Raw genomic sequence first — 18,986 nt, 5'->3', positions numbered from 1 at the left:
CTTTAGTGATATTGTGTTGTTTATTGTGCTATGAAGTGTTTGTCTAGTCATCCGTTTCACCATATACATATATTTACCCACTTACGTTCAGCCTTGGGTACTTGAAAGTGATTTATGTCTTCTGCAGGGTTGGTATGAAGATGCACTACTACACTTTCATAAAATCAAGGATGAAGATCTTCGGGCTATATATCAAATAGGAGTCATGCATTATGATGGATTGGGAATGGAAGAAGACAAGGTAAATATTCAGGGTTTTGGCAATTCATTGACGAGCATTGTGCAGAGAAAAAGTATATTTATAATACATGTGCATGTTCATGTGATCGCTTGAATATCCATCAGGTGTGATAAATAAAATATCAGTAATTCTGTTTTCTCAGCAGCAACTAGATTCTCTCTCAGTAGGGCCCCAGTATAATAAGGTGCATTAATATTCTGTTGTGCACACATTTTCCAACCTACACATTTACTCACAATTTAACAAGCAATTTAGTGCCATAAAATGTGTGCACAAGAGTAAATCTGTGTGTACTTCGTTTTCTTAAGCCAGCATTACTGAAAATGTTATTAACTGATGCAAGAGTAACATTTTGTAATGGTTATTTATAATTACAAATCTTGATCCCATTTATTCAATGACGAGACTAGATTGTCTGTCTCAACAATTTGCATAATGTTGAAAGAATTGAACCCACAGGTTCCACAAAATCATAAACCTCTAGTAAATTGGACCACTTCTGAGAGAGAAAAGAAGAGGTATCTAATCCCTAAATCTAGTGTCTAAATTGGAGATCGCTATAAAAATCTTTATGGTGTAAATTAAAAGAATTTTGCAAATCTACTAAAGAGTCTTTTTACCATCTGAGGAGAATTAGTATGCCATCAGAAGACCTTTCTATTGCCATCTATGAAATACCCCTTGGTACATGCCAAGAGGAAAGTCGTGAATACCTATCAAATAAATATAAAGGGAAACTGAATGCTTAAGATGGAAGTGTTTACATAACCATCACCAGGTGCAACTTAGGAACTGGACCAAGTCTTCCAAAAGTATTATGTAAGGAATAGCGCAAACTCAAAGGATACATAAAAAATGTTTCTACCTCTACTGGAGTAAAATCATTTGTATGCATTAACCAGTCTCCTATCTGGTATAGGTTATCTGCTAAATTATAACATTTAAACCTAGGCCACCCCTCATCCATGACTTCATTACAGATTTTAGAGCAAAACATGCTCTTTTCCCTTTCCATAAGTAACTCCTCAGGAGTTTATTAACCAATATGTCATCTTGATGTGGCAAATAGATTGGTTTGAACAAAATCAGTCTAAACAGTTGTATTTTCCCAAATAAAGCAAAAGAGATTGAAGCTCAGTTCTTCAAAGATTTTTCAGTTACACTTAAGTAAGAGATGCTACTTTCTGGAATAATGGTTGGATCCCTAGTAATAGTCACCTCTAGGTATTTAAAAAAATTATTCTGCCAACATAAAGGAGAAGGAGAAACCCAGTGATGAGAAGCAAATTTCCCAGTTGGTATAGCTTCTCAGTTGAGCCCCAATCCTGAAAACTCTCCAAAAGTTTGAAATTCTTGAAGGACTTTATTTAAAGTTTTAAAAGGATCAGACATGTGAATAAAATTGTCTTTTGCAAAAACAGCAATTTTCATCTTTGTCTGTCCTAAGGGGATACCTGAAATACCATCATGATTTCGCATGCTGCGGAGAAAGAGATCTATAACAAAAATAATGGTGGAGAAAGCAGACATCCCTGACGTGTACCCCCTTCTGTAATGAAATCTCTTCTGAGAGCATCCCATTAATAAAAACTGAGGCCTTTGAGAAGAATATAAAACATTAACAACCTTAAGAAACTGACTTTCAAAGCCATAACACTGCAAAGATTCTATCATAAATTCCCATTTGACTCTGTGAAAGGCTTTTTTGGCATCAAAACTGACTAAGAGAGACTCCCATTTTCACAAAATAGATTGTTCAATAGAAGATATGGGCTTGATTTTCAAACACTTTTGCACACGTAAAACTGGCTTTAAGATGTGTAAATGCACTCAACCCGTGTAAGTAGGCTTTTGAAAATTCCTACAATATATGCCATTGAATTGTTCATAGGATTTACCTGCATAAGTAAATTGAATTGAAATTGAATTGAAAATTGCTACGATAATATATTACATTTATGCATGTAACTCCTTTTAAAATTACCTCCTATTTAAAATTGCCTCCTATGATTTTCTGTACATGATCTGCTGATTGCCTCCCTTTAACAAAGCTAACCTGATCTTCCACAATCAATTTAGGAAACATGCTGGATAACCTATCTGCCATAATCTTAGTCATCATTTTTATATCAAAGTTTATTAAAAATATAGGACGACGAGGAGTCACGTGATGTGGTGAACGGGATCGGACGCATCTGATCTCGCTCCGGACGCCAGGCTCCCCTCCGCCTCCATCCACCGGCAACAATCTTCTGCGGTACCCCTTTTCTGCTCAAAACGGACTTAGCCTATGTCGATTACCTCGTTTATGTCCAAAACGCCGTCCCCCATGCCTCCTAAGCTGGCAAAACGCGATAAAGAAAAAGGCAAGGGGCCGGATCCCAAGATGGCGCCCGGAACGGCTGTGCCGATGCAGGAGAGCGAAGCACAGGTAACCGTGCCGCTTTCGCTTACGGTGACTGAAATTAAAGAAGCAGTCTTAGCGGCTTTGGACTGCAAATTGACGGGCATTTCAGACCAGATTGGGGCCCTGAGGGAGGTGATCACGGATTATGCGCCACGGCTCAATCAAATCGAGGACCGCACGTCCTCCTTGGAAGACGAAGTCACGGGCCTGCGTGGGCAGGTGGCTACTCTTGATAAAATGCTACAAGAGCAGATTGCTAAGACTGATGACCTTGAGAATAGGGCCCGCAGGTCCAATATTCGATGCCTAGGAATACCGGAAAGCGTAGAGGAACACCTGCTTAGGCCTTCTCTTATAAAATGGCTGCCAGAGGCTTTGGGCCTGCCGGAATTGGAGGGCTGTCTAGAAATCGAGAGGGCCCATCGGATGGGAGCCAAGGGTCAAGACCAGTCACGGCCGCGAGTGGTCATTATGAAAATACTCAATTTCCATCACAAGCAACTACTGATGCAAGCAGCTAGGAAATGTGGTACTGTGCAATTCCAGGGAGCAAACGTTCGGCTTGCACCGGACTACTCGGCGAGAGTGGCTGCAATGAGGAGAGCCTTTGCCCCTGTTTGCGGAAAGTTAATTGACAAGAATTTACGGTTTATCATGCAGTTTCCAGCTAAGCTTCGCGTTAATTATGAAGGCAAATGGCAATCGTATGAAACAGTGGCAGAGGCTACGAAGTTCTTGGACTCCCTGAATTCCAGCCCTTAAGTATTAATACCGCATGGAAGGCTATATAGTTAAAATGGAGGGGGAAGGGGAGCTCTGGAAGGTCCGAGCACTCATGATTGACTCCACTACCAGGCTTATGTGTCTGGACGGGTTACTAGTTGTTGGGGTTATGGGACCGGGGATGGGGGTGGGGGGGAGGGCACTGGTGTTATTGGGATTATGTATGCTTTTGAATTTTCATTTTCCTTTCTTACTGGTATTTCTCTGTGTGATGAACACCTTTGTTGGCTGGACACAGCTCTTTACTAGGGAGGGTGAGTTAGGCTGGGAGCTTGCTCTTCCGTTTTTTTTTTTTCATCCTGTGTTATGGCTCACACCATACCTTGGCCGTTATGGGTAGTAAATGCAGGATAATTTCATGGAATGTTAATGGGTTGGGTACCCCTATTAAAAGAAAGAAAGTTTTCCAACATTTAAAAGCGTTTAAAGGTTGGCATCGCCTGCTTACAAGAAACACACTTAACTGCCCTTGAAAGTAAGAAACTTTGCAGGGACTGGGTTGCTGCTTGCTATTTCTCGGAAGCTAAGGGGAAGAAGGGAGGCGTCGCAGTACTTATCAATAAGAATATCCCCTTTACACTTATCCAGGAAATTAAGGACCCGGAGGGACGGTTTTTAATAGTTATAGGAACTCTAGCAGGGAAAACGGTAACTATTGGCACTATATATGCTCCCAATACTCCGGACCCAGCCTTTGTTACTAAGGTAACTAATATCTTACTAACTAGCTCTCAGGGCGAACTCCTTTTGGTGGGAGACTTTAATAGTGTTTTCCAGGCTAGCGTGGATAAATCTTACATCCCAAAAAGCTTCAAGGACTCCGCGGACTCTGGGGTTCGCCAATTCTGTAAACGTCTGGGGCTGTTAGATGTTTGGCGCCTCTTAAATCCAGATAATAAAGTTTATACACATATCTCTAGGGCGCACTATACCTTGTCAAGAATAGACTACATTTTACTGTCCAAACCCTTGTTGGACAAGGTGGACACAGCAGATATTGAATCTATTGTGATAGCTGACCATGCCCCAGTGTGGGTGGACCTCTGGCTAGCTGCTCCCAGGACAGGACAGAGGACGTGGCGCTTCCCTGGATCTTTACATGCAGATAAGGATTTTCAATTGTATCTCCGGAAAAAGTGGGATGAGTATGCTCAGAATAATGAGCAGCATGTAGTAGACCCCACTCTATACTGGGAAACGAGCAAGGTAGTGTTAAGAGGGGAGGTGATAGCCTATTCCATTGCACAGAGGAAAAAATTAAACGCACTCATTTTGCAGCTTGATTCCCAGCTCCACACAGCCCAGAGAGTGTTAGCTAACTCTCCGTCCCAGGTGCATAAAGATGCCTATAACGCTTGCCTCACTGCCTTAAATTCCCACCTTCATCTTCGGGCGCAAAAGTCACTTAAAGCCTCTGATAATTTTTTCTTTCAGTATGGGAATAAATCTAGTAAATTACTAGCACGGATGGTAGCCATAAAACGCCGTAAAACCTTTATTGGGGGCCTAAAAACCCACCTTGGCCATCATGTTACCTCTACTAAAGAGATCTGTACAGTTTTGCGTGATTTTTATGAAAGACTTTACAGTGAGGACAGAACAGGGGGTTCGGCAGAAGAAGAGGCATTCTTTCAAGATATAAGATTGCCTCAGGTCCCAGAGGACAAGAGGGATTTTCTTTGCAGACCCATTACTGAAGGGGAGATACGGGGTGTTATTAAAACAGGTAAAAACCATAAGTCCCCGGGCCCGGATGGGTTTACCTTAGAATATTATAAAATTCTGAGTGCTTCGTTGGCGGGGCCTTTAGCAGCCTTTTTCAACCATGCTTGTGATATTAACCAATTTCCTCCTTCGTTTAACAAAGCATTTATTACTGTTTTGCCCAAACCAGGGAAGGATTCCACTTTAGCCTCCTCTTACCGCCCCATATCTTTGTTAAATTGCGACTTAAAATTATATGCAAGGATTTTGGCACAAAGAATGAATTCTGTCTTGCCCTCTATTATTTCACAGTACCAGGCAGGTTTTGTGGGGGGCCGAAATGCAGGGGCCCATGTTATTCGCCTACTCTCTGCCATAGAAACATCGCATTCCCTTGGTCTTGAATCCATGGCGGTAGGGTTTGACTCAGAAAAAGCCTTTGATAGAGTTTCCTGGGATTATATGTTTTCTGTCCTGCGGCGTTTTGGGTTTCCCAATAAGATTATACAGGCCATTTCTATTCTATATCATCAACCAATGTCTCATATTGTAGCTAATGACACTATATCGGAAGCCTTCGGTATTGCACGTGGGGTACGGCAGGGATGCCCGCTATCCCCGATTCTATATATTCTTACCCTTGACCCCCTGTTAAGGAAATTGGCTGAATCCTCTATTATTCAGGGTCTCCATTACAAGAATGGGAATTTCAAAGTAGCGGCCTTTGCTGACGATATGTTGGTTTTTCTTTGTAACCCTGCTGCCTCCTTACCACATGTCCTACATTTACAGGCTGTGTTTGGGACTTTTTCCGGGTTAAAAATCAACGTGGAAAAATCAGAGGCTTTGGATATACTGGGTACTTTGCACTCGGCATGGCCGGGTACCTTCCCCTTGAGGTGGGTGGGCACCTCTCTAAAGTATCTGGGTATCCACATCCCTGCCTTACCTAGTAAGCTTTATGGGTTAAATGTCACCCCTCTGAAGCAGAAATTGCTTACCCATCTCACGGCGTGGAGGGACCTACCCTTGTCACTATCTGGAAAAATTTTGCTATTGAAGATGATGGAAATCTCAAAATGGCTGTATCTTTTTCATATGTTGCCGCTATGGCTTAGGAAACAGGATGTACGAGATGTTAACAAAGGACTACAGCAATATCTATGGAATGGTAAAAAGGCCCGCATTTCCTTAACGACTCTAATGCAACCCAAAGGACAGGGAGGTCTCAATTGCCCGGATTTGGAGCGATATAATCAAGCATGTTTATTACGTCATGTAAGGGACTGGGTCTGTGGCACGGCTTTTTATTCTCCAATGGACCACTACACAGCTTGGCTCTCTCCACATGCTCCTGGGGCTACTCTACATCTATCGGACTCCTCCCTTCCAAAATTAATAACTACCAGTGTGGTGGTACGGCCCCTGCGTCAAGTATGGAAGCGGCTGTGTCGGCAATTTAAACTTACTCCGGGAGTGACCACTTGCTTACCCATTCGTGGCTGTCAAACATTCCAGCCCGGAATGTCGCAAATGATCTTCAAGTTGTGGTCAATTAAAGGTTTACAGTGTATGTACCAACTCCTGGAGTCGGAAGCAGATCGTTATCGGCTGTGCAGTTTTCAAGACCTTATGGACCGTTTTTCTGTCCCTCATTCTGATCTGTATGGATACTTACAACTTCGGCATTTTATGTTGGAGGAGCAAAAGGCAAATCCGACCTTTTTTCAGGGACACAAGGTCCGTGATTTTTTGATTGGTGATGACGGGAAAAGAATGTCTGCCTCACAATATTACTCGGCACTGGCGATACTGACTTTAGCACCAACCTTGGAGAGCGTTACTGCAAAATGGAATAAGGTTTTGCCACAGGCCGTCTCATCGCGGGACCTTCAGGCATGCTTTACACATATTTCTCGAACTGTGGTGAATGTCACGCTACGGGACCAGACGTACAAGTTTCTACACCAAGCTTTCTACTCTCAATGTCATGCTTATTATATGGGACTTACGTCAGATATACACTGTACTCGATGTGCCGCCTCACACCCTGATTTTTATCATTGTTTTTGGTCATGCCCAACTTTACAGGTTTTCTGGGGGTATTTGCAGTCTTTAGTTCATTCGATGTGGCAACTTGCTCTTCCTCTAGATCCTCGACTTTGGCTCCTTGGCATGACGGAGATGGCGGACTCCGAACTTACTGGCCTCCAACAGGGCTTATTCCAAAAGATTATTCTTATTGCGCGGGCTGCGGTTTTGGCGCAATGGACTCAGCACACGCCTGTTTACATTCCAGTCTGGAAAACTAAATTTCACAACCTCATGCATATGGAACTCTTAACTGCCAAACACAGTTCTAGTGAGAAATACCAAAAAATCCAATTATTATGGAAGGACTATGTGAAACTTCTGCCGGTGGAGGAATCTGGAGTAATATCATGATGTGTATTATTACCTTTGTATTCTGTCCCCTGTTTTTGCCTTCTACACGTCACACTAACTATATTAGTTAAGTATATGGCTCTTCGTAGCCTCTGCTGACAATGTTCTGTTTCTTAGCTTATACACCAGTGCTCTGCCCGGGGGAAAAAGGGGGGGGGGGAGGCGGGGAGGGTATCTTTGTAGTTTATTATTGTTTAAAAAAAAAAAAAAAACCGGTTTACAGTTTGGTTTCTTTGTGCGATTACCTAACTGGGGTCCTGTGTTTCATAGCTGACTTCCAGATCAGAATCTTTGTTTGTGTTTCATTGCACTATGGCTCTTCTTGATGTTGTTGTCGCACTCTTAGAACTTTGTGTGTTCTCAGATGCTCTTTTACTTACTGTATTCCAATAAAAATATTCACACAAAAAAAAAAAAATATAGGACGATAAGATTCAGGCTTCAAAAGATACTAATCCGGTTTGGGGATAATAATAATTATAGCTTTATTGGTATTAAATTAAAACCTTTCTTTGGCTATTGGCTCTTCAAAATACAGATCCAGTGTACCACAAATCTGACCTGTTAGTACTTTGTAAAATTCACTAAAATAGCCATCTTGATCTGGGGGTCTTAAAAAGCTTGGCTTGTGAAATTACCCTTTGCACTTCCTCTAACTCATTCAAGATCTATTTCTGTTGCATAGACAGTTTGGGGAGCCCCACTAATGAAATATAATTCCTGGCCTCTGTAGCATCCATGTGCGCCCACGTTTTAAAATCTACCCCTTAATGAGCAAAATTTAGGAGCTTGATTACCGCCACAAGCAGACAATTGGAGCCATTAGGCTTTCTGCCTATTCTATGAGTTCTTTCTAGTCTCAGTAGCTTGCTTTTGTTAGATAAGGAAAGTTCTGGCGAGAGTCAACTTTCAAACATTTCTCTAAGACTATTCTCTATCGTTGACTTTCGGAAACCCATGAACCTGAGATTATTACATCTGGGGCACTTCTCCAAATCAGCTTTTTCTAACAAATCAGTTTTAAATTTCTGGAACTGCCCCACCTCTGACTGTAGTTGCTAGAAGACTCATGTTTTGTCCTGGAGATTCTGTGCTCTGCTTCCTACAGCTTTTTGGTAATTTCAGTAAGCTGCGAATTTAGTGATTCAAGTTTTTGGTAATTTTTTTCAAATTTGCCTTCCAAGGTCGTCACTAATGATGTAGCAACTTCACTAACCGGTATGATACCCGCTGCAAGAGTAGAGCCGTCTTCCCTCGAATAAGCCATTTTTTCTTTCAGCTGCCTTATCTCTGTCCTTGTCTAATAAAACGACAAGGAAAGACATCATGGTATGCACAAAAATGTTGGAAAAGAGAAAACAAATGTCCAGCTACTTAAGCAGTGTGAGATATCACATTAGAGTCCTTTACATTTATGTGGTGTATTCACTATTAATCTGCTTGTGGCTTGCAAGGGGATAATTGGAATTCTTGATAAGGGCTAGGGGAATCCTGTGTTTTAGATAAAATCCTGATTGATTTGTAATGTGAAAGTGCCTCATGCCTATAAATCATAGAATGAGCTTAGGGATTGGTGGGAGGGAAAGACAGACACTAGAATAACCTACCTTAGGCTTGCTTTTTCATACAGGCACACACACACGCTAAAGAATATATCCCACTATTTCACTCTCCCCCAAACTTTTTAAATCCTAAAATGTCCCAAAGCAATACTCACCAATCCTCTTCAGTCACCAGCAAGATCTTCTTCTCGTCTCAGTGCTCCCACAGGAGAGCAATGCTGGTCACCCCAGCAGCCAGATGCTAACTCCAAGCTTCCAGGGGCATTTAGGGATTTAGAGGGATCGAGCTGGGGTAGGAAGTTTAAGCTTGGCTTCGTGAGGAGGCAGGTGGCGGGGGCTGGAGGTAAGTCATTTTGAACAAACTGGTGGGAAGAGTGGGGGGTAGGATGTTTGGTGCTGATCTGCCGGACAGGCCTTATGCTTTAAAGTTTTCTTTTGGGAGCTTGTGAGGAGGGGGGCGGGGATCAGATCACCAGGCCCAAGCTTGACCTCGCTTAGATGGGGGAAGGGAGATTGGGCTGTGAGGCTTGCTCGGCTTCTCTCTGTTGGCACTTAATTGGCTTTATTCTTTTGAATATAGCTGGTTAAACTTAAAATTATCCGGGAATGCATTCCTGGATAACTTTAACCCTGCTCCTGAGGCTGCTAGACATTGCTGGAAAATCTTATTTGGTTAACTCCAAATATCAGTGCTAGCCAAATAAGTTTCCCAGCTAACTAATCCATGCTCCAAAATGCCCCTAACGTATTTGGTTAAATTTTAGCTGGATAAATGCCAAAGATATGCAAAAGCTGGCATTTATTATGGCCATACCCCCTACTGCTAAAAGTTTGCTATCACGAGCTCTCTGAGCAGAAATGAAACATACATTGAAATGAAAAATGAGGAACTGAATTTTATTTTCCCCACCCACAAAGGTATCTACAGAATATTTTGCTAGCACAGGCTACACAGAGAAAGCTGATGGCTATCAATTTCTAATCTCTTCTCACTCTCGTGAAACAAATATTATGAGAGGAGGCACAGCGACTAGGTGGAAGGTGATTTGGTCTGGCACGGCAAGCTCACTGATGAAGGTTCCTTAGTCCAAGGGGCATAAAATACTAGGAGAGTTTGCTGTAAAGCTAGAGCACCTTCTGCCATAACTACAGTAAGCGTTTCATTATGAACAACTTTTTTTTTTTTTTTTTTGAAAGGAAATAGGTTTGGAACATATGCTGAGAATTGTCTGCTCCAAGAACCCCAAGGCCAAACATATAAAATGTGCTGCAGCGTATAACGTGGGAAGAGCCTACTTTGAAGGGTTTGGTGTTAAGCACTGCGACGCAGAAGCTGAAAGGTAATCCTGGCTCCTCACTGCTCTCACTTTGGAAGGATGTGGGCTGGCTGTGTTGCTGACTACTTTTTCTTCCCAGGTGGTGGCTCCTCGCTGCAGATAATGGAAATCCAAAAGCAAGTGTGAAGGCCCAGAGTGCGCTGGGAATGTTTTACTCCACACCAGATCACAAAGATCTGAAAAAGGTCATGCTCTATTCCGTCTTTTTAAACTTGAAAATGTAATATCTGCAGTATATAACTGACTGTATTTCTACTAGGGCCTTTTATGCTACTGTGCTTTGCCTTTCGACTTTTAAGATAGATTATTGATATTTGTCTTTCACTGTTTTATTTACCTAGTAATAATATTTGATCAGTTTATCTTCTCTTTTTATTCATAATGCGGGCTCTGTGTTCAGTGTATCCCCTGAGTCTGTGCTTAACTCAGACCTTTAGAGAATAATATTCAGAACAGTTTTACCTGGGTAAATAATGCCATTTATTTATTGTCATCTGCAGCCGGCTAAAAGTTCACACCGGCTTCCATAGCGTGCAGACTGTTAGCGGTGTTCCCCTGAGTGTGTTCAGTTTGGGGGAGTACAGCAGTGTGCACACACAGGCAGGGACAGATTGAAGGAAAACATTAGCTTAGGGGATTGTTTTTCAAAACTGCCCACAGATTATCTGTCCGACTCCCTTGTACGCATTCCCTGCAGCACATTCTTCAACAGTTCCAAAAGCACATCAAGCCAACCCTTTAGAGTTATATCATGTAACTTGGAGTTGACAGAATTCAGCCAAAATAAATGCCACATTTTTCATAAATAATTAAGTACAGCACACTATTCCAGAGAGGAGCAAACAGAGCTGCAGGCCCCCTTCCATCCATGCAGTCAGTTGGGTACCTCACAAGTTAGGTTACATCTCATATACAGTATATAGATAGATAGATAGATAGAGATATATCCTGGATTCCTGGTCTGTTGTTAGTCTCATGCCAACCAATGAGCTCTTGAACCAGCTTCCAAATAATGAGACAACTACACTTCCAACCAGTGTAAGGTGTATACACACTCTCACACGTACACTGTGTCAGGCACAATCTCTAGGACATGGACGTGCTCAGTCACACAGACAGACTTTCATACTAAGGAAACTATTAATACACATTTTCAAACATGTACCTATACACTGAGCATGAGAGTGTGTGGGTGTCAGAGAGAGAGACACTTCCAAACTATACTTTGGGGCAGATTTTTAAAATTACGTGTGGGGGGTACATTTGTGCGCACTACTCGGTGCGCACAAATGTACACCCAATTTTATAATATGCGTGCGCTACCGCGCGCATGTTATAAAATCCAGGGTCAGCGCGCGCAAGGGGGTGCGCACGTGCACCTTGTGCACGCCAAGCCCTAGGGGAGGCCCGATAGCTTTCCCCGTTCCCTCCAAGGCCACTCCGAGGGAAATTTCTTTTTGTTCCCCCCCACCTTTCCCTCCCTTCCCCTATCTAACCCACCCCCCAGCCCTACCTAAATCCCCCCCTCACCTTAGAGGCAGGCGTAACTTGCGTGCACCGGCTGTCTGCCGGCACAGCTGGCCCCAACACAGGCCGCTGTGTCGGGGCATTCGGCCACGTCCCCAGACCGCCCCCGGACCGCCGCCACGCCCCCAGACACGCCTCCAGACCGCGGCCCTGCCCACTGCCACGCTTATGTTTGCGAGCCCCGGGACATACGCACATCCCGGGGCTTGCGCGCGTCGCTGAGCCTATGCAAAATAGGCTCGGCACGCACGGGGGGGGGGGGGGTTTTAAGGGTTACGTGCGTAACTTATGCCCGTAACCCTTTTAAAATCCACCCCTTTGTGTCTAAGAGAACAAGTGTGTGTGTGTGCAGGGGCGGATTGGCCTATCGGGGCTTCGGACATGCCCCGGTGGGCCGGTCACTCCAATCACGTGACATTTCTCTGAGAGTGGAAGCCTGCCCCGAGGGCCTCCGCTTAAGTGCCGCTTTTGAATTTTCCCCGCGGCACCTCTCCCGTGCCCCGCCACCTCCATTTGCGCCTGCCCCGCTTGCGATTTTGCCGGCGGGAGGCAGCCAGCACACTTCCTGCCGCTGCCTCACCGCGGGCTGAATGCCTGCCTCCCAGCTCTCCTCTGCGGCAAACTCCTTTCATTCTCAAGCCTTCCTACCCAAATGGCCACCCCATCCCTCCAAAGCAGCGCTTCTCAACCGTTCTCCCACTGCTCTCCCCCCCCTTTTCCCTCACCGAGTGAGAGGGACAATCTTCCACTGCTGCCATTGCCACCCGGGCTATCAGCACGTTCAAGCCCGGATGGGAATGGCAGCAATGTTAGTGGAGGCTGGCAACTGAGGCTGGGCCTTTTCTTCTTCCCGCACCTGCCACCACCGTGTCCCGGAACAGGAAGTGACGCGCAGTGGGGGTGCACGGGAAGAAGAAAGAGCCATGCCGTATGAAAAAAATAGCGTCGGCAGAGGCGGCCCCGAGCAGTAACGTGGGCCCGAAGCAAAATTAGAAGCAGCCAGAAATCGGCACAGGAGACAGCAGAATTAGCCTCCTGTGGCCGATGGGATTCTTCTTTCTTGGCATGCGGGGACTAGAGGAGGAGGCTGCTGCAGCTACCATTTGTGCTCGGGGGGTGCAGGAAATGAGAGAAAGCCAGCGAGTAAGTGAGAGAATGTATGTATGTGTGATTGAGAGTGTGCATGTGTAACTGTGAGTGAGAGCCCGTGTGTAAGTGAGAGCATTTGATTGAGATCATCTATATAAGTGTGTGAGAGAGAGCATGTGTGTGATTGAGAGAAACTGCTTAGAGAGGTGGTATGTGTGTGTGTGTGTGTGTGTGTGTATATAGGAGAGACAATGGAAGTGACTGGTCAGGGAGATGGCTGGAGTGTGTGTGTGAGAGAAAGAAAGCCTCATTATGGGAATGAGAAGCCTGTGCATGTGGAGAGAGCTAGCAGAAGTAAGAAACCTGGGTGTGTGTGTGAGACACAGCATGGGAGTGAGAAGCCTGTATATGTAAGATAGAACATGGGAGTGGGAAGCTTGTGTGTGTGTGTGTGTGTGTGTGTGCGCATGAGAAAGAGAGACTGTTCGGGAAGGTGACTGGTGTGTGTGTGTAAGAGAGAGACTGGTCGGGAGATGATTGGTGTGTGAAAGACAGAAACTGGTCATGGGGGTGTAACTGGTATGTGTGTGTGTGAGAGACAGAGACTGGTTATGGGCACTAAGGAAGAGGACCATGAGTACAGAGCTTCAGCCACTACTGCTTCTGGTGTGTGCTTCTGGCCTGCATGGAAGAGGAGTAGGAGAGCTGCTGGAGGGGGTTAGTAAAGGTGGCTTTTTAAGTTTATTTTTCTTGATTGACTGCCATTTTAATTACTGAATATTATGCAATGTGTCTGCTGTTTTGAAATATTTTATTGGTGTTTGGAGAATTTTAAATAGTTTTTAATTGTTGGATATTATTCTGTTCATAGTTGTTGTGAAACATTTATTCTGCTTATTAGTATAGTTATACAATTATTTCTGTGTTGGGATCTATAGGTACTTGGCTAGTTCTGTTTCCTAATAGGAGGTGTATTGGTATTCAGGGCCTGATTTAATATTTGTAGTGTTGCTTTTTCATAGGTAGGGTTGTTACTGTTTGAGTGCATTCCATAGTGCAGGTGTAACTGTGTGCGGATTAGTTTATGTGCATTACTGCAGATCCTGGGAGTATGTTAGGTCAGTTCTGATATGTGACCGAGGTGAGATATTTTACTGTATCAGTCTTATTTGTTGTATTTTCTCAAGAGGACATGCAATAGTGATAAACTGTTGACTTTTCATAAGTAGAGCTATTGAGCCTGGTAGTTAGTTTGTGTTGCTGTTACTGAGATGACACTAGAACCAGAATAGATTTTTTGTAAGGTGAGTTGTACGGGGAATGTCATAATTCTGCTTTACATCCATAATTGTGGGTCAGGGGGGCTCCTGTGGATGCAAACTGTACTTTTACATTTAGCCCTATGATGGTCATGTGTTCAGTGTGTCACATATGTAAGAACCATCTGTCAGGTGTAGCCCGACAGAAAAAAGGTTGAGACCCACTGTGCTAGAGAACAACTTATTCATGACCATCTCAAGGTGACTGGAATTAAAAGTTCCCAGGTATGGAGAACCGGGGATTTTTTTCTATCCTTATTAGTTTTATTGATTATTAATTGATGTCTGCTGTTTTTGAAATATTTTAATGGTGTTGGGAAATTTTCAAAAATTTGTATATGAGTTAAATTACTGGAGGTTCTATTCATCAGCAGTTTTGAAATATATATTTTTAGTATGATTTTCCTATTGTGATTGATGTTTTATAGTTCTTGATTTTATTGTTTGATGTTTTATGAGGAATAATGGTATTTTCAGTTTTTCCATTGCTGCATTACATATAGTCTAACTTGTAGTGATTTCCAGTTCAGTTTGTCTGTGCATTTCTGTGTATATTTTATGGTCCCTTTATTCTGTATTTGGTGACTTACCAAATTGTATGTGTAATTGGGCACCCATGGGCCAGTATGGAGAAAAATCCCCCGGGCCACTATTTTCCCACAATCCGCCCCTGTGTGAGTGTGTGTGTGTGCGTGTGTGTGTGTGTGTGTGTGTGTGAGGGGGAGGTGTCTCTTTCTGACACAAAGACACCCACACACTCTCACTCTCAGTGTATGGCTGTGTCTTTGTGTCTGAGAGCAAGAGAGAGACTGTGTGGGTCTTTGTACCAGAGAAACACCCAGACAAACACACAGTCAAAGTGTATGTGGGCATGTCTCTCTCTGACACAGACTCACACATATGCACGTTCTCTTTCTCTCAGACACATAAGCACTCTGCTGTTGTGCTGCTGCACATGTGCTCACTGTCAGGTCTATCCAGTACCGAGCGGTAGGAAGAGCTGCGTTAGTGCCCGGCGCACCCGCAGTTGCCGCACGCACAGTGCAGCTCACCTACCGCTCGATCCTGAACTATAATTTCATGCAAATGTAAACCGCGTCTAAGAAGGGTCCGTGAAGCATTAGGCCCGTGCAACCCATTTTACTATATAGAGCGCCTATACAGTATCCTGGGTGCGCGGGCCTAACGCTTCACGCCACGCTGGTATCTGTCATTTCAAATGTCATTTGAAATGACAGATACCGACGTTTGGCGTCACGGCATGTGTCGCCACGTCTTGAGCGGCCAATTGCACGCACAGGGGCCGCTTTCCCCCGTGCAGGCGCCAATCTTTGTCGGGAGGCAGGGGAGCCACGATCCGTTCCTGCTGATGGCTGGAGGGCTGCAAAAAAAAGTAAGTCGCGCAGCGGGAGGCAGGAGAGGTCCGATGGGGGCTGCAAAAAGTAAGTTGCTTCGCCGCTTAACACTGTCAGTGTCTCTTCTTCCCTCCTCCCGAAGCAGGGCGCGAAAAGCAGCCTTGCTCCGGGAGGAGGGAAGAAGGGGCTGGCAGTACGAAGCGACTTACTTTTTGCAGCCCCCTCCAGACATCGGAGGGGGGCTGCAACGTTTTTTCGCTTATTTTTTTTTTTTGCTTCGGGAGGAGGGGAGAGGACTGGGGCTGCCCCGGAGACCGGCACCCATGATCGCGGCCGGGGCAGGTGAGCGGGGGCTGGGGGAAAGCTTGCCGCCTACCCTTACCCCTGCCTCTACCGCAGGGGTAAGGGTAGGCGGTAAGTTAGCAGGTTAAACGTGCGACAAAACAGCAGGGAAAGATAGCGATAGTCGGGGCGCGGGTTATGGGATGCTAGGGAATAGCTAATTCGCTCGTTTGCATGCAATATACATGCCGCGTGCGGAAGGGGTTGCCCGGGGATTTTAGGACGCGGTAGGAGTAGGTTAAAGGGGATTCGGGATCACAGGAAGGGTTAACGCGGCCGGAAAGTGAGTAGAATGCGGGTTAGGAGCGGGGTAAACGCGGCCGCACTTTACTGGATAGACCTGACAGTGAGTGTCCCCCGCCCCAGCACTGCCATATCATTATGTAAACATCTTGTTTGCTGCCAACCCTTACCCATCCTGCAGCAGCTCCCTCTCTTACTCATTCCCAACCCTTCTCAGCACCTCCACTTTTCAGGAGACTCACTGGTGCCACAGCCAGCTGCCCCTCTCAGAACTCAGCCCAATCACCTCAGACAGAAGCCTCCACATTTCACAGGCACTTCTTCCTGGCTCACCCTCTTCTTATTTATTTATTTAAAGCTTTTATATACTGGTGTTTGTATGTACATCACATCGGTTTACAGTTAACAAAAAGCAAAAATGAGAAGAGAAAGGAGTAGGAGTTACATTGAACAATATAAACAGTTGCATAAAGCAATATAAAGAGAATGGTTATACATTTAGTGTAATAAGTAGCTAAGAAATTAGGGGAGCAATGAGAAAGTAAATAACAAGAAACAATAAAATAAATAGGAACTATGCACAGGAGGATTGTAAGTTGTATATAAGCGAACCCGTCATATAACACTAATTAAAATTAAGGATAAAAAAAATCCCCTGCTTTCCATACCTAGGAACTTTTGATTTCATCAATAACAAAAAATGAGGGGCTTAAATTTTACACAGTACAAAATCATCTTAAATTACTATCAGGCTGATACAGAAAAACCTGCGGGAGAGCCGGCGAGCGCCCGCTCTCCTGGGCGCGCGATTCAGAAAGAAAAAATATGCAAATGAGGGCCCGCAGTAAAAGGAGGTGCTAGGGACACTAGTGCATCCCTAGTGCCTCCTGTTTGACAGAAGCGGCGTCTGTCAGCATGTTTGACAGCCGACGCTCAATTTTACGGGCGTCGGTTCTCGAACCCGTTGACAGCCACGGGTTCGGAAAACGGACGCTGGCAAAATTGAGCGTCCGTATTCCAACCCGCGGGCCACAGGCAGATTTTAAATTTTTTTTTATTTTTCGGGCCTCCGACTTAATATCGCTATGATATTAAGATGGATGGTGTACAGAAAAGCAGTTTTTTCTGCTTTTCTGTACACTTTCCCGGTGCTGGCCGAAATTAACTTCTGCCTTTGGCAAGCGTTAATTTCTGAAAGTAAATTGTGCGGCTTGGCTGCACATTTTACTTTCTGTATCACGCGGGAATAACTAATAGGCCCATCAACATGCATTTGCATGTTGCGGGCGCTATTAGTTTCGGGGGTTTGGCTGCGCATTTTCCTTACTGTATAAGGGGTAAAAATGGGGCATTGAAAACGCGCATCCAACCGGGGGCTAACAGTGTGCTCGGCCTGAGCACTCTTTACTGCATCGGTCCATATGAATGCTGAAAACTAACTCAATTGTCTTTTGCCCACAATGGGATTTAAACGGGATTTAAACGGAATCATACACCAGCATAAGATTAGAAATCATTCACCCCTCTATCCTTTTCTACTAACCTCAAAAGTTTTTTGTTGGGTACGGTATGTCAAAATAACTAAGGAAATAATGCTCAATACTTATCTTCTATGCATCTGCAATAAACAGCGTGAAACAGTCACCATTGTGTAAAATTTAATCCCCTCATTTTTTGTTATTGATGTACATTGGATGAAAGGGATAGTGCTCTGTTATGTCTTCATTGATGTAACTTTTGATTTCAGTCACCCTGAGATTGTCGTTGATGAGTCGAGGGGTATCGCACAAACTTACTCTTCTCTCTCAGATAGATATGTATGCACACTCTTGCTTGCTCACAAGCTCTCTCGCATGTACACACACACACAATCTGTCACACAAAATCACGCATGCACACAGTTTCTCACACTCTCACAAAGAGATTTGCTCTCTGTCTTGCTCACACACACACACACACACGCTCTTGCTCATATACACACATTGTCTCACATGAACCCTCACTTATATTCATCTCATATTCACACAGACATGCTTTCACATGCTCTCACACTCACATGCTCACTGGCATACTTGCGCACTTACACGCATACTGGCTCACTTGCACCTTTTTACTCACACATATGCCTACTTGCACACTCACGCTCACACATAAGCTGTCATGCTTTTGCCCACACACTCACACACATGCTCACTCATGCTGTCTCTCACACATGCTCTTGCTCACACATATACATGTGCTCTTTCACACTCATTCTAATCCTCCTTTACCAGTGAAGAAGTTAAAAATGTTTTTACTTCTATTGGTAGTCAGGAGGGATCGAGGCAGAACTGCCCATTGATGCTTTGAATAGGAGATTCCTTGGTAAGAGAAGGAGCAACTGCTTAAAGGCAATGATCCTTTTTTTTTTTTTAAATTTACTATTTTGTACTGGCTGAAGCTTCAGGGGAGCCAGAAGCAGAGAGCAGCAGGAGGCAGTGAATTAGTGGTGAGGCAGTGGTGGGAGGTCTGCTGGCTGCCTCCTACCGCAGAAGAGGCAAGATATATATGAGGGGAGGTGGCGGGAGTGTTTCCTGACATCGTCATTATGGTGGATGGGGGGGAGGGCTGTAGAGTGCAGGCTGTCGCTGGT

The 18,986-nt window shown here is 44.4% G+C and overlaps 1 protein-coding gene across 1 annotated transcript in view; it reads left to right on the top strand.

The window, feature by feature from the left end:
* LRP2BP (LRP2 binding protein) overlaps positions 1–18,986 on the top strand; it is a 101,383-nt gene that overhangs the window by 26,719 nt on the left and 55,678 nt on the right. Inside the window, exons 4-6 of the mRNA XM_029586919.1 lie at positions 128–241; positions 10,340–10,482; positions 10,559–10,664. Of these exons, the coding sequence (XP_029442779.1) occupies positions 128–241; positions 10,340–10,482; positions 10,559–10,664 (363 nt within the window). The remainder of the gene's footprint in view (positions 1–127; positions 242–10,339; positions 10,483–10,558; positions 10,665–18,986) is intronic.

This window comes from Rhinatrema bivittatum, chromosome 1 (genome assembly GCF_901001135.1).
Source record: "Rhinatrema bivittatum chromosome 1, aRhiBiv1.1, whole genome shotgun sequence".
In the NCBI taxonomy this organism is placed as follows: domain Eukaryota; kingdom Metazoa; phylum Chordata; class Amphibia; order Gymnophiona; family Rhinatrematidae; genus Rhinatrema; species Rhinatrema bivittatum.
This window is presented reverse-complemented; position numbering and strand designations above follow the sequence as displayed.